The sequence below is a fragment of the Ammospiza nelsoni genome, chromosome 1 (assembly GCF_027579445.1).
Source record: "Ammospiza nelsoni isolate bAmmNel1 chromosome 1, bAmmNel1.pri, whole genome shotgun sequence".
Taxonomy (NCBI): Eukaryota; Metazoa; Chordata; class Aves; order Passeriformes; family Passerellidae; genus Ammospiza; species Ammospiza nelsoni.
In genome coordinates this window covers 130,621,125-130,643,613 of record NC_080633.1, presented here as the reverse complement: position 1 = coordinate 130,643,613, position 22,489 = coordinate 130,621,125, and the positions used below count along the sequence as shown (strand labels likewise).

Sequence of the window (22,489 nt, the reverse complement as noted above, 5' to 3'; positions counted from 1 at the left end):
TGTGAGAAAGATTTAAGTCCAAGTGCTTTGTACTGCTGCCCAAAGGAATGGATATTGCTCTGCTCTAAACGAGCGCCTTGTGCAGCTGCTTGGCAGAATGATGTGATGGAAGCATGCAATGCACTGGCTGGTGTTGAACAGAGAGGCTAAACTGCCTTAACCTCCATCATCACTTCCCACTAACATAAATCTTGTATCTGACCCTGAAAGTCCACAGTAATGAAGACTCCCTTTATCTAAATTGATTCTAGCATTAAAATATTGTATTTCCCACAACTGCATTAAATTTTCTAATTCTAAACAACTTTTAAAGAAATTAAACTGATAAAGAAACATTTTATGTTTCTTTATCAGTTTTATTTTCAAATTTTTTTACACTTGTGTGCATATGTTTATAGTGAATAACCATGTATGTTCCTGGGTGATTACCAGTACTTGTCATTATTCTTATCCATCAAATTTCATTCTCACCATAGTTTCTTTCCCCAGGTGAATGCATATATACTTTGGAAAGCATTTTATTACTCTGTTATAAAGCTGAGATAGCAATGCCTAACAAATGAAACAATGAGTAGCAGATACCCAGCAATCAAGGTTTGTTCTTGTTTCTAAGAGGAAGCAGGCAGCAGACATATGGAACACTCTGTTTGTCTCTACATGTCTCTTTCTGTAATAAATAGTAAAATATATATGACAATGTGTCATGTGAATCTGATTCACATTCTCTTAGGAGTATTTGGAGTGACTGTCTTCTTGTGCCAAAGGTGAGTGCAGAATTTGGGAAGGCATCCCTTTCATAAGCAGACTCTGAAGATTGGTTGCAGCTTGACTCTTTACGGTGTTCCAATGAAAACAAGTATAATTTTTCTGCAGCCTTAAAAGGCAAGCTTGAGAATGATACCAAATGTTGCAGCACATGTGTTGATTTGTTATGTTACATTTCAGCTGTTAGTTATGCTAATGGAACAGTTTCACATATTTAGTTTTGATGTATTTACTTTCATGGCTATGTGTATGTACTGCCTGGTAACACTGATTGTACGATGTTCTGCTGTCACCACCAGGCCAGCACTGGAAATAAGATTAGTAAAAAAGACCTGGGCCTTAAATTTTCAGCCATGCAACCACTACAAAAAGAATGTAAACTGGTGTGAAATGAAACAAAAATGAAAAGCATCAGAGACTATAAGGTGAGCTCTGGCCTGAAACAAAACACATAGGAAAATGGTGATACAGAATAGATATGGTCAGCTTGGCGTGAGGAGGTCCCCAGCCACACACAGGCATGGACGGCTGCAGGAGACAGTCAGACTTAAGGGGACAATCAGTTGCCCACAGCCTCAGGCCATAAAAAGAGCTGGAGGGGAAAACAGCTGGGTAAATTCGGTTCAGTTTACCCAGTACGAGATAGAAGAGGGAGGAACCCATGCCTTGGCCTCTGCTTGGAGTTTCGGTACAAATAACACTGATTTAGATGAGAATTCTGGACAAATATGCAAACTTCTGTTATTTTCCCAGTAAAACCTCCAAGAAGCAAAAGAAGACAAATTCAAGAATGTCCAGATGCTCAGGAACATGTCATATAAAGAGATTACTCTCACCTGCCCTCTACAGATATTTGTTTCAATGATATGTGAAGTAGTTTGCTCTATTACAGTATATATTGAAATATGTGGATAGGATATACTCCTACACAAGGTTTAGAGAGGAAAATCAGACCAAAGTTTCACAAAGTGATTTTAGAAGTTCCTTGTAGTTCTTCTAATGATATCACACTGTTGCAGTTTCTTTCCCTGATGGAATCAATGTACTTTGCCTTCAGCACCATTGTGGGCTAAGTGCATGCTCAATTAAAATACTCTTTTATAGGAAATATCGGTTCCACTTAACATTAAATGAAGGTCTAAAGATCTATTTAGGGGATGACAACCATGGTAAATATAATAATGATACCCTGACAATCATAAAAATTGAACAGGACTAACAAAGATCAAATTTCATTATTGAGGTCATTATGTGAGGTCTGTACTATGAAATCTGCAATTCTAACCCACATAGGAGATGGAAGGAAAGGTACAGGCGCAATTAGTTGGTTTAGAAAAAACACTATCTCTGATGTTAACACTAAGCAGACAGTTTCCAAATATGACTCAGTGTAGCAAAGGGGAGTTTAGGTAAACTGAGTATAATAGATAAAACTGGGAACAGGCTGCAGAGCCTGGAAATCAAACTATGCATGTTTAATGTTTGAATCAAGAAATTCCATGGAAACAATCCAAAGAGCTTCTTTTATTGCCCACAACACAGATTTACTTTGGTGTGGGTTGTCAAGTTTTGGAAACTTTTTTATCTTCTTTTCAGTCTTTACACTGAACAAATGCATTTGTGAAGGGAACTAATAAATGTATTTTTGAAAGAAAACCACATTATTTACAACTTACTTGAGCTTGCTGGCATATTTGAAAAGGTTGAAGGGTTTCTTGGTAAAAAAGCTGATGATAAGCCTGTAGGTCGAACCAAAAGTACACGCAGTTCTTCCACAACTAGAGATGAAAAATATTGTAGGTTATTGCTACCCAAATATCACAATTTTATAAAAAATTGACTTTCCAAAGCAAGTAATTATTTAGCTCCTTGGGGTCATCATAAATCAAGTTCAATTTAAAATGGATTTAATCTTCTGTTGCATACTGGCAGAAGAACAACATATTTCATAGCATTGTCAGAGTGATACTCTATCTTTTATTGCATCCTTTATGCATAATTGGCCATTAAAATTGTTAACATTGTAGTTAACATTTGAAGAGTAACCACATTTCAGTGGCATAATGCCAGTGCTAAAGAAGAGATGCTGATAATGGACATGCAGAGTTTGTGCCATGGCAAAATAGCGTTTTGCAGCAAAAACCAAAATAATTAAATAGTGTGTACTTGACACATTGTACTGGGATTATCATTACATTTTTATTACACGCATTTCTGAGACCCAGATTCTTGGCCTCATTTCATGAATTCAAACAAACAGCAAAAGATATTTCAGAAGTCTAGATCTTTCCCCAAGTCCTCTGCTTTAATCATGTGTTTATAGGGTTTAGACCTTAAAAATACCCTGAAACTCCCATCACTAACCAATAAACAATCCATTCCAAAAAGGTAGAGATGGGGAACTTTGTTCCACAAACTGTAGTCTTCCAGACCCGGAACATGAGTGAAATAGGCTTCACAGCTGAAGAGAAAACTTTAAGCAAATAATTTTGAAAGGAGCCTGGCACCTGGAAAGGCTAGAGGCACTTGGGTGGTTGCCTATCTCCAATGGAAAAATAAGTTTCTTTCATTTAGATTTCTTTCTATGCACATTTAATAGTTTTAGCTGAAGGTATTTAGCTTTGGAAACATTAGATCTTGCCTTCTAGAAGCCAGAGGCATTTCTAGCTACTGCTGCTGGATTCTGGGTTGTGCTAGTGGTGAAACAGATGTCCATCTTGATTGCATTCAAACCTCCCCTAAAGACTCAATTTTTCTGCAAAGCCACTAAACACTAACTCAATATGCATAAACTGTTCCAATTCAATCCTCAATTTACACCAAGCAATGAATGATACATCTGCTGACTACATAAAAGAAATAGTGTTTATGTCTCAGACATACAAGGAGATTCATGGAAGCATAAGAAAGTTTTAAAATTATTGGAGATTTTGGACCCAAAAATTAAGAAGAAATCAAATTATTGTTAGTAATAGCACATCAGGTTTCCCATCTTTTTAAAAAGGTTTTTTGTGGGTTAAGACCTCTTTTTTTTGTGCCAAGTTAATGGGTAACTTTTAAAAATGAGTAGCCTTTTTTTTATCCCTGATGGTACAATAAGAATTCCAATGGGTTTGAGACAGTAAGAATCTGACAGCTTGGTTAAGACCTGTCATTAGTTTGCATATATACGTGAACAGTTTATTATTGTTGAGGGATTGAAGTCTCACAAGTAATAATTCATCCAGTCATCAATCTTTCTTTCTCCATTTCTTTTTTTTTCAGTCTGGCTGCCCTCTATAACTTGGCATTCAGTCAATTGTGGACTAAATTATCACAGAGTAGGAAAATATTCATACCTCATTCCCTGACTTCTCACAGAATTGTGTGAAGTAGTAGCCTGCTCTGTTCTCCAAATAAAGAGACTGCAGCATGCTTTCAATTCCTGATCCCCTGAAGACCACACTGCTAGCAACACTTTTCCCCTGGACAAATAAAACATAGTTATACAGCAAAGAATAACAGGCTTTCATTATTTTCAAATGTCACTACATTGCAAAGGAAGGCCATGAAGTGTTTTCAATTAGTATCTTCATCCCAAGGAAGTAGACTCCATTTTCTACTACATATGCAATTGATCATGGCCCTTACCACCATTTTCCCACTAAATATTCACATCCAATGGAATAAATCTGATGACTGAAGACATGTAGAGAAGCTAAGTGATTATTGCATCCCTTAGGTGGTTCCTCAATACTTAAAACAGAAAAACAAACCTGGCCTTAATTCTGTCATTAAGTCTTTAGCTCTGTGGAATTCCAGTGATACCCAATGACATCAGTTAGCTGTCAAAGGTTGTCTCAGCTCAGGCTACTGTGTTTTGAATTAAGAGAAGTTAAGAGGTGGCTATTTGGTCAAGATTCAAAATATTTAACTATTATGGAACAAAAGATACATCTTCTGGGGTTACACCACTGACATGAGCAACAAAATCATGAGCAATTTAGCGAGCCAGAAATCCACGCTCATTACCACAGCTCCCAGAGCATTTGAGGAAGAATACATCCATTTTGTCAATGCTCACAGAGAAGGCAGAAAAGGCTTCTGTAAGTAAATTAGCTTCTGATGATCACAAGAGAGAAATTATGGCTGATTTGCTGTCTCTGATAGCAGAAGTGGAAGCAGATGAGTGTGGTGGCTGGCAATCAGCTTCTCTCCAAATAGGAGAGAAGGGCAGGAGGAAACCAGACTTTTGAAGCAGAGTAGGAAGATTTCCCTCCCCAGTATGAAGTTAAACTATGAATCCCTGCATTCCCCTTTGCTTCATATTTGTGATGGCAAACTGTGAGGTCTTGACTGTAGGTTCCAGTCTAACCAGTGTAAATGTATGATATTTTCTTCTGTTGGTAAGACAGAAACTGCATATGATGTATAAAAGCTAATATTTCATGGTGTGAACTTTTGCTGAATGTACATTCCTAACTGCAAATGTCCCCAAATTGCAAAGAATAACCTTTTTTTTTCTGTCAAAAACAAGGTAAAATGATTGCAGTGAAGAAATTAATGAAGTGTGATTTTGAAGTGCAAAACAAACAAGCATGTATTCAAGTGCTCAGCAAACTCCATGCACATGTGGGTGGGCCCAGATTTCTTAAATTTTTTTTTTTTTTAGTTGTAAGGCTATGGGTATCAATACCTCCATGAAAGAGCAGGCTGTTTTGAGACCATTCCACAAACAAGAAGGTTTTTGGATATATTTTAGATTGCCAGATGTTGACATCTCATATGTTTGATTTGTCAGCATTTTAGCAGTTATTGAGAAAAGGCTCATCTGTGCAGCCTGTCTCTCTTGAGGTTTGCTCAACTATTGCTTAGCAGGCAATAATTCAACAAAGAAAAGAATGAAGTACACAAGCAATAAAGAGGGATGGTACAAATGAATCCTCTTCCTCTATGAATGTTATAACTTTAATGACTTTCTAAGGCAGATTCAGTTTTCTCTGTAAGTCTGATATACCTTCCTAGGCAATGACTTCCACTGAAGCATTTATCCAGAGAGCTTTCCATCATAGCCTACTGAACACATGGTCACTATGGAGAAGATCCACACTTTCTAGTGAAAATAAACCTCCGTGTGTGCCATGATTTCCTATCCAATAGGTGACATATACAACAGAGAAAATGCTGACATTCTAATGATACCTCTGCATAAAGCATTGACATTCATAAAATTAAACCAAGTTCTCTTCATTTTTGACTACTTCATACTGCAGAATAAAGTGTTTTAACCCATGATTCAAGACAAGTAATATTTTCAAGCCATACTTACATGGAGAAGCTCAGCATAGGTGTACTTTCTATGACTCTGGTATTCTGAGTCTTTAGTCCCATCCAGAGCTAAGCTATGAATCACATCTGTGCTCACTGACATTGGCCTGGATCACAAACAAAAAAATCTTCAATACATATTTAAGAAAAATCTAAGGCTGCTTGTAGAATAAATAAATAAAAAGCGGCAAAAAACTGGTGTAATGATAAAGTGAATAGAGAGGAAAAAGTACATGGAGTTTAAATTTACAATGAAAAAATAGTAGAATACCTTTTTCATATTGCTCTGTGGAAATCATTGGCATAGCATGACTCTATGGGTTAGCATTTTTGACAGGTTAAAAGAATATGAATGCGTAGAATATTGACTATTACATAAGAGAAAACATTTGTATTTGGGGAAATAAACTCTTTTGTGTTGTGGCATAAACAAGTGAGAAACTCATCAGCCAGGGAGGAATTCTCCATGCAAACAATCTGTACCATAACTGTGCTTCACTAAGCAGATAATTGTAATAAAGTATTAATGAAAACAGTAGAATCTAAAATACTTCCATAAATATTTGAGGTATATTGCTGTGCAGAAAGATACACAAGGGACTTTAGTACTTACCGCATTCTAATGCTAGAAATATCATCCCTTTGGAGAGTCCGACTTCCTGTGAGAATAGGTAGTAATCCTGATGACCTCTTCAAAGAGAAATTTGGTTTAGCTAGTTTTAATAAAATTGTTGGTGAGTTTGTTCTACTTTTGTAAAAGACATTACAGAAAAATAAGGAAATTCTGATTATTTTTCCACCTTTATGTTTTCTTAACATGTTCTCATTGACTGGTCAAAAACAGTTGGCAAGTTGCAAAAATTTCTGAATATTTTTCAAGATTTTTCAGCATACCTTAATAACCACTACAGCTTAGAAAATGCATTTTTAACAGGTGGAAATATGCTACAAGCACATTGTACAGAACTACAGAGGATGTCAGGTGAAGAGCATGTGAACATGTTTTGTGAAACTTTAGGACGATTAACTTAAGTCAGCTCACTGTAAGAGAGATACAATCACTCAGACTGGGAGAGAAAGGGGTCATTCTGACACACCTTCACTTATTATTTTGAACAAAATCATACTCTGACCTTTTGGAGATGCCAATTGCATTCAGAGTGCCCTCAGAAATTCACCCAGAGCTGCTGCTTTACCTAAGCTCTTGCAAGCACAATGTAGTTAGAAGATTCAAAAGTCAAAATTTCTTGTAGGAAAAAAGAAATAATAGCAAGAAATGGGCCATTTGGTGACTCTGTGAATGTTCATGGTACCAGATCCTAATTTGTGTCAAATTCAACAGGGACTGAGAAACCAGCAGGTTCCTGTCTGCCTGACCTACAGCTGGTCCTGGCTCATTAGCACACCTTGTGAACTGGTCATTGTAAGACTCAGCTGCTTCTTGCTCCCATTTCTGCCATGATCACCGGGAACATGGCTTCTGAATCCAGTTTCTGCTAAACAGGAAATCTGTCCCACTATTTTCCTCCATTATCTCCATGAATCAGATTTCAAAGGAAGTAATTGTAGCCCCAAATTATCCAACCTAAAGTAACAGAGGTTACTGACAGAGTGTGCTGACAAATCTGTGGCATAGCCTATACAGTTCTTGATACTGGAACCACAATTTCAATCCACATTCTCCAAATACCAAGTATTCTGAGGCTTAACACTGTATTGCTGAAAATCTGTAATTTTTATTGCAGTTACCTCTCACACTCAGGCTTTCAAGGAAGAAAAGTGACAAAACTGAACTGGCCACCTATAAGCTACAAACTGTGAAAAGGTTTGTTGAGTGACTCATGGACCTCTGTAGAAAGTAAACATGTGTAAATGATTGAAGGGCTGTAGTGATAGAAAATGAGCAGAATTCTGACTTTTTTATAGACATGAGGAATAGATCCAGGTTAACTGTAGTGAAATTGTAAGAATTACTCTGGATTAAGACAAGGCCGAGTGGTGAAGCTGCATTGCTAGAGACTTAATTTTGCAGTTCTGAGAACTTCCAGCTAAAATATCTATCCAAAGGACTTAGGAAATAGCCAGGGTGTAACTGAGAAGATAATTTGACTCTATTTATAGCAACTTTTTTGCATGAAGTATAATGAAATTTTATTGCATTTTTATATGTAACCATCTTCAATATATCAGCTGGCTAAATATTTACTTAAAAACCTTTCTCTTGTTCCATTGAATTCAAGGAGTTTTGTCATTATTTTTGGCAGGAAAAAGCTTTGTTTTCCAATGTTGTGATCCTACTTACCTGAAGAAGGGAAGGTGGTAGGTCAGACTTTTGGGTCAACGGCAACAATGATACTATTTGTGGGAAAGGATCAACATCCATTCTTGGCCTCTCTTGACATGTGTGCCAAAACTTCAGTTTTGCACTGGCAGCATCTATTGCTGTTGAATGAGTGACACAAAATCTGGGACCCCTAGGGAGAAAAAAGCTAATAAGTAGAACTTTCCAAAGTAATGAGACAATGGGCTGTTTAGCAGTTTTTTTCAGTGACGTTGTTTACTGTACCAAGACATGGTGCTATATGCACCTAGGATTAAAAATCAGTTACTGTCAAAGGTGTGTTTAGATACCGCATGCTTCCAAATCTAAAAGCAGACTACACATAATTAAACTTAAGTTGCAAATTCTGCACCATTACAAACCCTTCTATCAGTATGCAGGAAGGTATGCCCCATCCATCCTACAGCAAAGCATAGGAAAGGATTGTAGGCCAGGACAGAGACCACAACTCATGTGAGGATCCATAATTCCAGGCTTATGCCTAGAATTTGTTGAACCCCCTTGGGGAGGAGGAACATCTTCAAAAATTTAGCCCATATTTTGGAAATAGGTTAGATTTTATATCCTCACTCAAGCTGTCAATATGTAAAAGGCATTTTGTATGACAGGCATTGAACAGTAAAGTCTCAGGCTCAAATCCCATGAAGGCATATACACAGAGCATCCTCAGAACTTGGGAAGGGTAGTATGGGGAACAGGTTAGGACAGAATTAACCTACTGTGCCTGGAAGAGTTTCCCTGTCCTGCAGACTAAATTTTAACTTTATCCCAAGGCAGAGATCCACAAAGCAGCTCAGATTCTCTGGTAGAAAAATGACAATGGCTTATTAAAGCAGATCTACCAGGCTTCTCAGCAGATTGCAATGCAGTTTAGGCTCAGCCAAAAATTAATGTGCTAGTACTTACACTGACATTGTTTCTAACAATTGCACTGGTATAAGTGGCATGAAATAATAGGCTTATCAAAGAAAATGGACAGAATTTTATTTCATGTCCATTTCTTCATACCAGTAAAGAAGTAGTGGTTTCACTACTTCAGGCTGAATCCGTCTTAAATGCATTATATTCCACTGATCTCCATGCAGTAGCTCAAGTCTGAGCAACACTTCTGAACTGAGGAAATAGTCTCCACTGCTCAGCAGGTACAGTTTTTTCATCTTACTGAGTTGCCTGCAGTCAACAAAAATAGTCACATAAACATGTATCAAATGCTGTACAGAACTGAGTACAATTTATCCTACTGCTTAAGCTGCTGCCATGTAACATGTTTTTAACTGCAAGTGGCAGAAGCCAAAATATTTTTTTCACAAATTAGAGACAGGTTGTGTATAAGACAAAATGTATAGTGCTATAAAATAGACTATGTGAATCCAGCAGGATCTTTTATTAATGGAGTTTGTTATACTGATGTCCTACTCGTGAATTTAATTTCTTTTATTCTTTAGGTTCTTTCTGTTGCAATCTGTTTTCCAAATCTCTTTCTAACACAGCCTTAATAATATGATTCTGACTTCATGTAAGCCTTGCAAACATGACTCTGCAAAAAGAGTTTTATCAGCTTCAGTAGAGTCATTCCAAATCTTGTCAGGACACACATTAATTGTGTCTGTTTACTCAGACATTACAATTTACTCTGAAATCTCAAAACCTGCATTCATCTCTCCAGGTTACAAGTATTAAAGCAATGGGAATAACTGTTAAATAACAGGAAGTACCTTTGTTGCCTTGTAGTGTTCTTAAGAGCCTTTAGTCTTTCAATATCCATCCAGAGCCACCAGTACCTCTCCCCAAGTGTTCCTTTAATGAATTTCTTGAATCTTTCAAACTCGTGTCTGTTACCAGTGTCGTACGTCCCGTGACTAAGACACCAGGCAGCCCTGCTGTCTGGCCCAACACTTTCAGAACTTGGACTTAAGATTCCTTGTTTTCTTTCATCTTCCTTGCAATCTAAGGCTGTAAGTAGAGAAGAACTTAGGTTAAAGAGTGACTGCAGCACCATGAGCAAATTCATTATTCACTAGCTTGTGTGTAAACACTTCAGGCTGTTTTGTGGAACTTCACGTTACTTTCAATGTCAGCAGCTGACAGGAGGGTCAGCTCTGAAATGGGTTCCTTCATTGCATTTTGAGAGGATATTGGTGTGAATTCTTCCATTGTCTGAGAAGTTGTGCTTCCCTGTTCATCTTCCTCTTCTGCTGCACTGTGCCATTTTGGGTGTACATAAACTCTTGACCGTGTGTGGGAGACAGCTTCAGCAACGGCCACAGAGTAGACCTCCTCAGCCCCTCTGGACCTCTCACTGGTAACATTGGCTTCTGCAGATGCTGGCCCTGAAGGGGAAAGGAAACTCTGTTTGTGGCATTCCTTAGACAGGTAACCTGCTTCTTTGCCTAACTAGTCAGACATTCCCTTCAACTTCCTCTGAAAATAAGCCACATCTAACCAGTGCTGGCCACTGTCACAGACAGACACTTGGATTAGGAACATGGCAGAGAGATTCCCTGCTCTGCAATTACATAATTTCCTAACTATATATGGCAAAATGTGTTGATATTAACATAAAAGTCAGTGTGATTTTAAATATCTTTTCTTAATTCTAAACTATTTCTCGTTTTCACTTGACAAAGAAAAATCACAGCCTCTTGACACAGGTCTATGAAGTGAAACATGGAGAATCATTTCTCAGGACCTAAGGCAATTAGGGAAAGAGATACATCTCTGAGAATGGAAAGAGAGGAAGCTCCTAACATATGAGCTGAGGCTTCTCCTCCTCTTGCTACTGTGTAAAAAGCAGAAGCAAGGCTGTGCAATGAGGTATATGTCCATATGTGCATCTGTATTTTCTCTCCCAGAACCTCTGGAACTTGCCGAACAATTTCAAATAAATTTGAAGATAGACAGGATTCCAAATGATTACATCTTACAAGATTCATAAAAGTTGGCAGCCAAAAGACCTTTAAGTGCCCAACATAAACACCCTAAGAAGATGGCTGAAACACATCATATGCTATCAAATACCCAAAGAATCCAGACAAGAAAGTCTTTCAAAACATATGAATGCCTCTCCCCCCCAAAAAAACCCAGAACAACTCAACTGAAACTTACAGATTTCTATGAGACAGAAATGTGTAAGAAAAGAAACTACTACTATCACAAAATTAGTTGGCTACTAGATCAAACTTTCACTTAATGTTGTAGCTATGGAAAGAAACAATTGCCTGTCTGAAGCCTCAGATGCCATGTGATACTCAGAAGGTAACAAGTGGAATTAGCAATAATTCCTTAGAAGGCCTTTCCTTTCCAGCTAGTCTGAGCTGTGTTACCAACCACAGGGTTATGTAACCCCTCTGAACTCATTACTTACCCAGAAGGGGACCTTTTCCAGGCAATGATTCATCTCTTTTATGCTGCCCAGGCAAATGCTGAGTATCTTGTATTTTACTAGAAACTACAGGATGCGTATATGAATCGGTTGTTTTCACAGAACCACCTTGTTTTGCCAAGGTAAACCAATCCTTTACCTGAGAAACTGTAGCCTAGGAAAAGAAGTTTCATAGAACAATTAAAATTTCTCTGTTTATTGTCATATTTCTGAGAGCTACAGCTTACTGTCCATAGGAATTCTGTGCAGTCTGTTTGTGTAGATTTCTGTAAGGATAGTTCCCAATGCAGAGAGGTGTGTGACAGTAGCTGAGCATACTTGTATGAGTTGAGCTTCTGTTTAAGTTGTATTACAACTCATCAACCTTCTTCTATAGTATAAAAAAACTTTGAATATAAAAGCTATTTCGAGGATCAGAGAACCAGAAAATGGTGTAGGTTGAAAGGGACCTTGAAGATCATCTATTTCCAACCCTTTGGCACTAGACTAGGTTATTCAAGAGTCAGTTGTCCCATTAGATTGTGACCTCGGTTAAAATAATTCTACCCAATTCATTCAATCTATCTTGATGTTAAACCTACTAAATATGTTTAATTTACCTCGCCAAGTGATACATAGAACTTCTTCATAGTCAATGAAGTCAACGAAGAGTCATCCTCCTCCACCTCAGGAGAGGGAGAACTTGGGCTTTGCTTCCTTATCCTTATCCAGGGAGAGTAGTCACTATCTATAATGAAATTAATGCCAGTCTTGCTCCATTCTACTTGTGATATCAATTTAGCTAGTCTGAAATTAAATGTTGAGACAAGAAAATAATTAATTTTAGCTTTTAATCAGAGAAACAGGTAATTTCCTCAAAGAACTGGCAATTTTAAAAAACTGTCTATCTAAAAAAATGGTTACAGAGAACTTCATTATGCTTTTTTCATAGAATAATGGAATTATAGAATATCTTGATTTGGAAGGGGCCCACAGGTATCAATCCAGCTAGGTATTATTTCAGCCTTCAACAGCTGTCACATCTGTAAATGCCACTACTGCACTGCACAACTCACCAGCACACAATAGTGCCCTACTTGCATTACCAAGCTTTACCAGTACACTTCTTTCAGGATTTTGCATTTATCTCTGCAGTTCCAAGCCCTGCCAAGATTCCCTTGAACATTTTGTTCACTAAAATTGAACTGTTTTCCCAGACTGCAGAAGTTCTGTATCACTACCAAAGACTACACCTCCAGGTCCTGACAGAAGCAGACTTCCAGCAGGAATGCCACAGCACTGATTACACTGATGGAACTTGCAGCTGAGAACAAGACAGCTGGCACTCTTGTGTTGAGCTGGCCGCCCTATAGGGATTCCAAAGTACTGTTCCAAAGAACAGTTCACAAGTGCTACTCTGTGTTAGTGTGAACATATTGCAGTGTTCAGGAAAGGCAATTTTAGAACCACATGACAACAGTGAGGATGCTCTGGCCCCAAGAACTGGGCAGAACTTAGTTAAGTTAGAAACAAGTACAAAGCCAACCAAGTCACATGTGAAGGGAAGATGAAGCCTACACTTGAGCCTACAACCAAGTGAATGCTCAGTTTTATTTGTGCCCACTATTGGAGACCAATTACAATTTATTTCTAGAGTTAGGGTGTCTTCATCTTCACATCTGAACTTACCTTGATTCTGATTCAGAAAAGCAGCTTGAACTGCTGATGTCAGTTGAAATTAGGTACATGCTTAAAGATGGTTTTATGCAATTCTCTTGGTAACTCTGCTTAATCAAACAGTTTGCTATAGCAGAAGATCAAAGTTATTGTTTCATGGGGCCAAGATATGTGTAAAGCAGGCTGTTAACAAAGGTATAATTCAGCACTCTCAGAGTTTGCTTGTTCTTTGCACACTTTTCCCCCTTGAACTTAGGTGCGGTTTCCAGGTTATCAAAAATAAAAAACATTTTACATTTTTTAAATGTATAAGTCTATACCCCAGTAGCCACTTTGCCATTACAATCAGCAAATATGAGTTTTGTGAACCATATTTCCAGGCTGCCTCTCCTTTTGGACCCCTAAAATATGCTACAATCATCTGCATCTAGACACAGCCTTAAGGGATATAGAGGTAGGTCTTCCCAAAAATGCACACTAGATCTCCTGAACATCTGCTGAATGGACATCTGGAAAAACATTGCAAGTTTTTAACAGTAAATCATCCAGCTACGCCATGGCATCCCACAGAGGACTTTGTTAAACTCTGACAGAGGCCCCAAAGACACTAGACTAATAATTAAAATAAAAAACACTTCCTATTTTTTCCAAATTAATTTCATAGACTTGTAACTTCTACTTATATGGCTTACATATTTATTAGCAAAAGATGCATTGCTAACATGACTTCTCTGAGGTACAGAGATTTAGAAATCAGTAAATCCCATTCTTACCCTCTTTGTAATGGTGTAGTATAGGATGTAATTCATGGTCAAGGAAAATAAAAGCATGAGTGAAAAAAGTCACTAACTTTATCCAGGTCAATAAAACATTACAATAAAGAGAACAGGACAAGAGAGGGCAAAACCACTTTAAGAATACTACGGAGATTTATTAAACAAAAGAGGAAAATGTAAAAATTTATAAATAAAAGACAGCATAAAAGATTGCAATACCTGTATTCAAAGTAACAGTCACTTTCTAGAAACGCTGGAAGCCTTTCTTTCTTAATCCACTCAATTGCTTGCTCTTGATCAAGTTGCTATTAAAAAAGAAATGCCAAATTTTTGCAATTCTTTACTTTCTTGACTAACTTGCCACTTAACTGATTCTCTACATCCCCCTTCTACAGAAGCATTGTCTCAGGAAAACAAATACAGAATGAACATCACCTTTACGCTGGAAAAATTACTTTCCTATTAAAAGCTAAGAAGATCTAAACCTGATTTCACCTATTAAGAGTTCAAATTTTGTAACAAATCATGAGTGGTTTTTCTTCAGAAATAATGCGTGCATGAATCATTCTTTTACTGCACAATTTCAAATGCAAATTACATGCACAAAAAATTTCTGCAGCAGGAAACTGCTGCTTTCTGACTTTGACACATTTTATAAATAATAGATATTATTTTTCCTCAAAAATTTGAAGAGTAAAGAACCTTAAATTAAGTTATACTTTCATAATGAGAAAGCTCTGGAAAATAAAACCAAAATAAAACAAATAGAAATCCAATTAGTTATCACCTCTCATGCTTTTATGTGTTGGATCACTGCATAACTGCATTGTACACAGTAATTCTCATAGTGGAAACCCACGCTTGGTATCACCTGGGGCCACAACAAATTTCTGCTCAGGCAGTTTAAGCTTCAGTGCCTCATTGAAGCAGAAAGAGAGGGGCCTCCAAGGAGTAGTTTGGGGGGTGAAAGGGAAATGTTGAGCAGCAAGTTACACGGAGACTGCTAGTTCCAATGAAGTAAGAGTAAGATCTCTGACTATGGCCACAATGATCCATAGCTGCTTCCCTTAGAAATTACGTACAGCCCTTCCTAGTATTTTTTAATAGTGTACTTTTTCCACTCTTAGGGGATGACCTATTTTATTCATCTGAGATGCATTTTTCCTTTTACTGAAGGCGAGAGTAATTATTTTGAAGAATGTAGTAACTACCCTTGTCCATAAAAACAGGTGAAGTTTGGGCAAGGACGGATACTACTTGTTATATCAGGTAACCAGTTTATGTAGATCACAGCTTGAATTTTCTTTCCATGAGCTAATATTCCATTCGGGGCAAGGGTTATTTCTGCCTCATACGTATCTGTAGGGGATTAAAAAAATCTGAATTACTCAGAAAGTGGGTGGTTTCATTTAGAGAGAAGAAAATATTTCAAAATATGGAAAGCTTATGTTGGCAGTGGCTCATACAATGTAATTTTGTGGAGATGGAGACTAATTACTCCCAACCACACAGTGTATGCTTCTTCTTGGCAATTGACAAGTTTTTTTGAAACACAGAAGATAGTTTCTTTATTTTGGCATTTAATATTTATGCATTTACTGACTTACAGCCCAGTTTTTTATCTGAATGATTCATAACATGCTCACGTCTGTACATAGCTGGTACACAAAATTATATGTCATATCAGAAGGAAAAAATTTCTATTCTTTCCTCATCCCCAGAGAAAGTTGCTACATTTAATCTGATGGAGTTTGTTACCTTGGTTAGTTTCTTTACCCAATCAGCCTCAGACCTTGCTAGGACTCAATCCAGCAAAGCTTTTCGCACGTGTTTAAGTTTAAGCATGTGTTTAACTTCCCTTGATTAAAGTTAAAAACATACTTAAGTGCTTTGCTGAACTGGGGTTTCTCTGAAGTAAGGTATGTGGGATGCCAGCCAGTTTCTTTCCATAGTTGTGATCTATTTTACACAAGTCCACAGATTTTTTTTCTCAATGTATTTCACACCATGACATTGACTTTGGATTAGAAGATACTTACTTCCATATCAATGATTTGCAAACGTGCAAACACACATGAAGAAAACTTTTGCTTATCTGTAAATTTGTAACAATCTGAGAGGGAAGTAAAATACAGAGAAAAATACCACTGTGTGTATTTCTTAGCCAAGATGTGTTTAAATTCAGGCCATAGCCTGAAAGGCCTACTAGGATTTTCCAGTCATAACTCCTTTTCATAAGTAACCTGCCAGTGATGTTCACTCAAGGTGACTTTTTGTAATCAATGTAACATTTAAAAACAACTCTCAATCTCTTTAGTTCCTGTGAAGGCAGTCAAAGCAAAGCAGACAGCATCACCTGACAACTGAAAGATCAAATCCTACTTGATTTGAACAGAACTACTTGACAGAGTTGTTCTGGGGTGGTTTCTCCTGGTGCAGTCACTGTAGTGCAATGAATGGAGCTGACTTCTTTCACCCTGTGTAGTTGCAGTAACCATTTGAGACAAACTGTTTCACAGATCATTTTGCTCCAGCTCAGACTTGAGATGTCAAGCTGAACTGGATGAGGCATCTAAGTTACCCATCAAGTAAAGGAGGAATCAAAAATAAGAAGAAATATCACCCTTTTGCCCCAAAAGGAGAAGAAAGGGTACTGAGGCATTTTGTTCCTCAAAAGGCTGTAATGCTTCCCATCTATGGAAAACATCCCAGGGAAAGAAATGGAATCTTAAATAATACTGAAGCCCTGTTTCTCCAGACCACATGAAATAAGAACATAATAGTGAAATGGCTTTGAATTGCTCAAGAAAGGCCATCTACAGTGGTAATGATGGGAGGTTAGCCCAGAGAGCAATGTAAGGCACACTTGCACAAACACACAGCATTTCCTCAGTTTAATACTGAGAGAACAAATAAGAAATCAAGAACAGCTCTTCTGCTTTTGTGCTCTCAAGCAAAGTATTTGTGAAAATTATTATTTAACATGGTAGGGATGTCTGTGAGCCTTGTCCTTTTGTATCATTTGTCCAGTTTAAATGCAGATAATTGCAGTATCACATTAGTATCACTTTGTTAAACATCATTGCCTTTTGACCTCTCTCAACACTGTTTTCTTTTCTAAAAATCATTAATCTTATACTGGGAAAAGCAGTGGTCTGTTACAACTCCCTGCTTTTCTCTCAGCTTTCCAGCTGTGACATAATTTTGAGCAGGCACTGAAAAAAATGGAGCAAGACCTTATACTGGCCTTGAATAAAAGGAAATGAAGACATGTTAGTCACATCCATGCAAAATAAGAAAGAAAGGAATAAACCAAGCATCCCAGTGAAACTTTTTTTTTGTACTTGAAACCTGTTGTTTAAAGGTAAAATCCCATGTCAAATTACACCGACTTGTATTCTCCCAGGTGAATAAGATGCTTCAACAGCAGATTTTAACCTGCCTAATTTGGTGCTGAAGATGGCCCTGGAGATAAGCAGGTGAGAATACCAAAACTGATACTGTCTAAGCAAGCCTGAAAACAGATTTTTTTTTCCTAAATTCCAACCCATCTTTCCATTAATTTAGCTCTCTTCTTGCCAAAGATTATTTTTTCTGGCCATTGAAATTGATGCTAACCATGTAAATCCTTTAGGAATTAATGGAAGAGAGACTTATGTGTTGCCAGACCACAGATGAGCTCATAGCCACACAAGGAAATTAATTAATAAGGAAAGACTGAGCTGCATTAGTTTCAGTCAATTTGCACATTCCAGGGATCACTAGTAAAGTAACTGTTGTCATAATATTTTTTCTTTTAATATTAAAAAGTATTCAGACCACACAGCTGAACCCTGCCCTACAGAATCTTCAAAATTCTGTGCTACAGGATGTGCATCTGTAATTCCATTCACTTGTCTGCTAGACACATGTGCATTACAGGGCATAATTTGGCCCATCATTATGTTTTCCTAACATAAATTAACATTTTTCCCAAGCTACCAAGCCAAACACAACAATAATGATTGCCAGTATCTCTATATTAAGATCTAAATATAAACTCAGGGTCCATAAGATGCTTACCATAGTGTTGCAATTTGGATCAATACTGAAGGTTGAAGAAGCAGTGTGCATTTTGGAGAGCTGCCCATCATTCTTTTCCTTGCTTAGAACATCATAAATGGGGCTTGGAGGTTTTTGATCATGTAGAATATTTTTCGGCTGGCTTTCCAGGCGTTGTGGGGCATCATTAACTACTTCAAAAGCCCCAGCATCAGAGTTAAACTTCACTGGCTGGGCAAAAGTCTACAAAAGAAATTAGGAAGGTTTATGGTACTGTAATAAGGCAACTGTCATTTAACAAATTACTTTTTATGATATAGAGGCATCCTACAGAATAGAAAATTGCATTATGAGGCTTCTTTCTCTTTGGGCCTGAAATAGTAATTTTTCTGCATTCTTGTTTTTGCTGTATAGCTTTCCAAAGCATTCCTACCTTTTTATTTCAGCAATGCCTAATTGTCAAGAATTGAATTCATCTAGATCACAGACCATTCTTTTTCACATGCAAATAATTGATTCAGTACATGAAGTCTAGAATATATAATTAACTGTGACTTTACTAACTGTCCTACAGAGAAGTACTCACCTACAGGATCAGATCTACAGTATTATTCTCCCATTTGTTATTATCAACAATCAAGGCATGAAAATGTTAGCAATGAAACTGACCTTTTAAATGTAAGATTCATTTGAGGAGGATGAATCTGATGATTTTCATATGTAGGAAAGGTTTGTCACCATACTGTTACTTGTAGGTCAGACAACTATCAAAACCCATGTCCTGTAGCAAATTTTATTGTACATCACTAGTTCAGTCAAATACTGTATAACAGACGAGATGGACTGAACTCCAATTTCGGCCATGCAAATGTGACTTTTGTCAACTCACAAAACCCCACTGCACATGTACACACTAAAACAGAGCCATAATTCATCTTTTAAGCTCTGGTATCAGGTATTTCCCTGAAAAACTATATTTCAAATTCTCTTATTTGAAATGAAGAGGAAAAACATGGATGGATTTTACAGAAGTCATAGAGAATACCCATGACAGTTATGAATAGGAGATTATATAGAACTTATGTGCATTATATACTCTATATTATATAGAGTATATAAGCAGCATGGCACTCAGCTGGATGACAAGGCATGTTGTATTTAGGTACTCAGGATACTATGGCTACACCTAAACCCAGTGCCAAAACTTATTTTGGCTTTGTTCCAGACAGGATCTCACCTGGTGTTTGCACAGTTGTCATTCTCCTGCATTTAATAAGAATATTTTATTTGTTCAAGTACTGTATTTTTAATTTCCTTGAACTTTTTCATATATCACATATATGCACCCAGACATAACTCATATACATTCTAAATATGTTAAATACATGCTACATCTAACATAGAAATATACTACAGAACAATTTGATTCTTCTTCACACCTGTATAAGCCCAAAGTAATGATATTAGTGTCATCTATTTTGTTGCTTCTGTTTGAAGCCCCCTTGTTGATCAATGTCTTGTAGAGCAATGCCCAGAATTGAACCATGTGGCTGCAATATGTTTTTTCAACATTCCCTACTTATCCCATAATGTCTCACTGTAGAGGCTCAGCCTGGCAAAGCACACAGCGTGTGAGAACTTTAAGTGTACGATGACATCAGACCGTCACTGCTCAGGCAGGGCCATGCACTGAATTGCATGAGTCTGTTCAGTTACCTAACTTCAGCTGAAGTCATGGATTGGTTTTTGTTCTCTGACACCTTCTGCCTCTTTTGGCATTAATTTTCTCCAGGGCACTCAGCAGGTTTTAGTACTTTTTTTTCCAGATGTACTGAACAGCATCTAACAAACCTTTCATGTGCAGTAGATTTCCCTACACACAGACCTCCTCCCAGTTTGCTATGTGCACACTTCATTTACTTTCAAACCTAATTTGTGCTGCTACCAGCTTTTAAGTGACTAACTCTGCAACCTTAATAGCATTTAAATGTTTTCTTCCTTATATATTCCTTCATGTTTAAACAAAGAAAGTGAAGAAAGTACACTAAGAAACAAAGTACTTCAGTCTCTTAGGATTTGAAATCCTCTTGCTTGTGGAAAAAAAGCAAACAAAATGCAAATTTCATAATAAAAGGCTTTGTGACTAGACATGATGATATTGTTTTAGTTTCATATTTTTCAAATTGAAAACTAAGCAAATACAGTATGAGTTTAGCACATATATCTACTTTTATTTAATAATTTGTAACATACTCTAGATTTAGGAATTTTTTGATACTTATTCTATTTAACTCAACAGAAAATTGTTGCAATTTTAATGTAGTGAAATGGATGCTAGTGACAATTTTTAAAATGTAAAGTGTGTTGCTGTTTTGGGGTGGGGTCTGACTACCAATCATTTATAAGACAAATATACTAATGGAGCAAAAGAACATGCACTGATGGGATAGGAAGATTTAGGCTTCATACACCACATACTTGACTGAAAAAGGGGGCTCTAGTTCAGACTTTTGAGGTTTGGAGGTAGTTACTCATCCCCAGGGACATCAAATGCAGCATACTTCTTCTATCAGTCAGAGAGTAGCCAGCAGACTTGACACTAGTAAGGATGCATCTGGAATATGCATCCAGTTGTGGGTCCCCTGTACAAGAAGGATATTCACATATTTGATCAAGTCCATCAGAAGACCACGAGACAGCCAGAGGCTGGAGCACTCACCCCTGAGGGAGAAGCTCTAGGAGAACTAGCAGCAGCCTCAGTGTATTTACAAGGAGATGGCTGAACAGATAAGGCCAGGCTTTTTATGGAGGGGTATGGTGAGAGGACAAGAGACCACTTGTCATACACTGAAACAACAGAGATCTCAGCTGGATTATAAGAAAAAAGGTGATTTTGGGATGATTAGCACTGGAATAGGCTGTCCAGAGAGGAATCAGCTGTTGCAGGTTTTCAAGACCAACTGCAGAAAGCGCCAAGCAACCTGGAGTCAGTACTAAAGCACTGACCTTGCTTTGAGAAGAAAGTCACGCTACAGACCTCCTCAAAGTCTCTTCCAGGCAGTAATCTATGATTCTGTATGAATCAGAAGTTTCCAAAAGAGCATCTCTCTATCTCTCAAGCTATCATACAAAAGCATTTTAGAATAATTTAAATCTTTCTGGAGAAGCTTGTTTACTCAAAAAATCTAGAATTATAAATCAGAATGTTTTTATAAGCATAATAAAAGAAGAGATAATACCTAATCTTCTTAACCTATCACCACCACAAAAATAAAAGTGACAATGTTATGAGAAAAATAAAATGGGAACACACAAAAAAACACCCCAGAATCTGATTTTTTGTAGGAAACATTTTCCCTTCACACAGGAGAGAGGATCAGTCAATCCATTTTCCTTTCTGTATCTGAAGAGCTTTGGGGCAAAACACTCAGTCTAACCACTCTCACACATTACATTAGCCACAAAAAAAATGCACCAAGAAACTCTTCAGTATCCTTTAGCAAACTTAAAACCTTTCCAGTGGAAGTCAAATACTGTAAAATCCTGTAACACTTCTCAGGACAATGAGAGAGGTTTATGGCACCACCAATATTCCATCCTTGCAATAATGAGGAATCTCTTCAGTGAAGACGCCTATGCTAAGGAGTGGATCATAGTCTACACTACAAAGGAAAGGGGGAAAATTATCCATGCCAATCTAATATACGAAGAAATGTCTTTCTTACCCCACATTTGGCAAGTGCTTTTGCCTTTTTACAGACAAGTAAAATACACTAACCAAAGATTAAGTGTACCATTCTCTTTAGTTCGAGCCAATTTTTGATGCTTTGAAGATAGAAAGGGAAATCTCCAGAGAAATTATACCTCAAGATTTTAAGAAAAAATAAATCGGGTTTGGCAGGAGCCTTGAAGCTTGGGGTTCATACATTGTCAATGTAGCACAACAAATAAGATAAAGGACTTGAGAATACCAACAAATAAGAAATCTACAGACTTTGCAAATGGTTTCACTTGCAGGAAATTCTCCTCCCAAAGTCAGTATGACCAACGTAACTCAGTGTAGTAATCTCAGCTTCAGAAAAAAATCCCTGAGCAAATAACAAAAAGCTGTTTTCAGACTGTAGTAGCAATACTATTAAAAAACAATTGCATGTACTTTTTTGACAGCAAAGAAATTTCTTAGCTGTCAAATGCACATTGAATATGGTTTTCAGCTGAAAA

The 22,489-nt window shown here is 37.3% G+C and overlaps 1 protein-coding gene across 1 annotated transcript in view; it reads right to left on the bottom strand.

The window, feature by feature from the left end:
• RGS22 (regulator of G protein signaling 22) overlaps positions 1-22,489 on the bottom strand; it is a 60,142-nt gene that overhangs the window by 29,731 nt on the left and 7,922 nt on the right. The window contains exons 4-15 of the mRNA XM_059480529.1: positions 18,290-18,511; positions 14,447-14,532; positions 12,395-12,581; positions 11,778-11,949; positions 10,480-10,743; positions 10,129-10,366; positions 9,422-9,583; positions 8,375-8,546; positions 6,686-6,762; positions 6,074-6,179; positions 4,104-4,229; positions 2,442-2,543 (exon numbers count right to left, since the gene is read on the bottom strand). Coding sequence (XP_059336512.1) covers positions 2,442-2,543; positions 4,104-4,229; positions 6,074-6,179; positions 6,686-6,762; positions 8,375-8,546; positions 9,422-9,583; positions 10,129-10,366; positions 10,480-10,743; positions 11,778-11,949; positions 12,395-12,581; positions 14,447-14,532; positions 18,290-18,511 — 1,914 coding nt within the window. The remainder of the gene's footprint in view (positions 1-2,441; positions 2,544-4,103; positions 4,230-6,073; positions 6,180-6,685; positions 6,763-8,374; positions 8,547-9,421; positions 9,584-10,128; positions 10,367-10,479; positions 10,744-11,777; positions 11,950-12,394; positions 12,582-14,446; positions 14,533-18,289; positions 18,512-22,489) is intronic.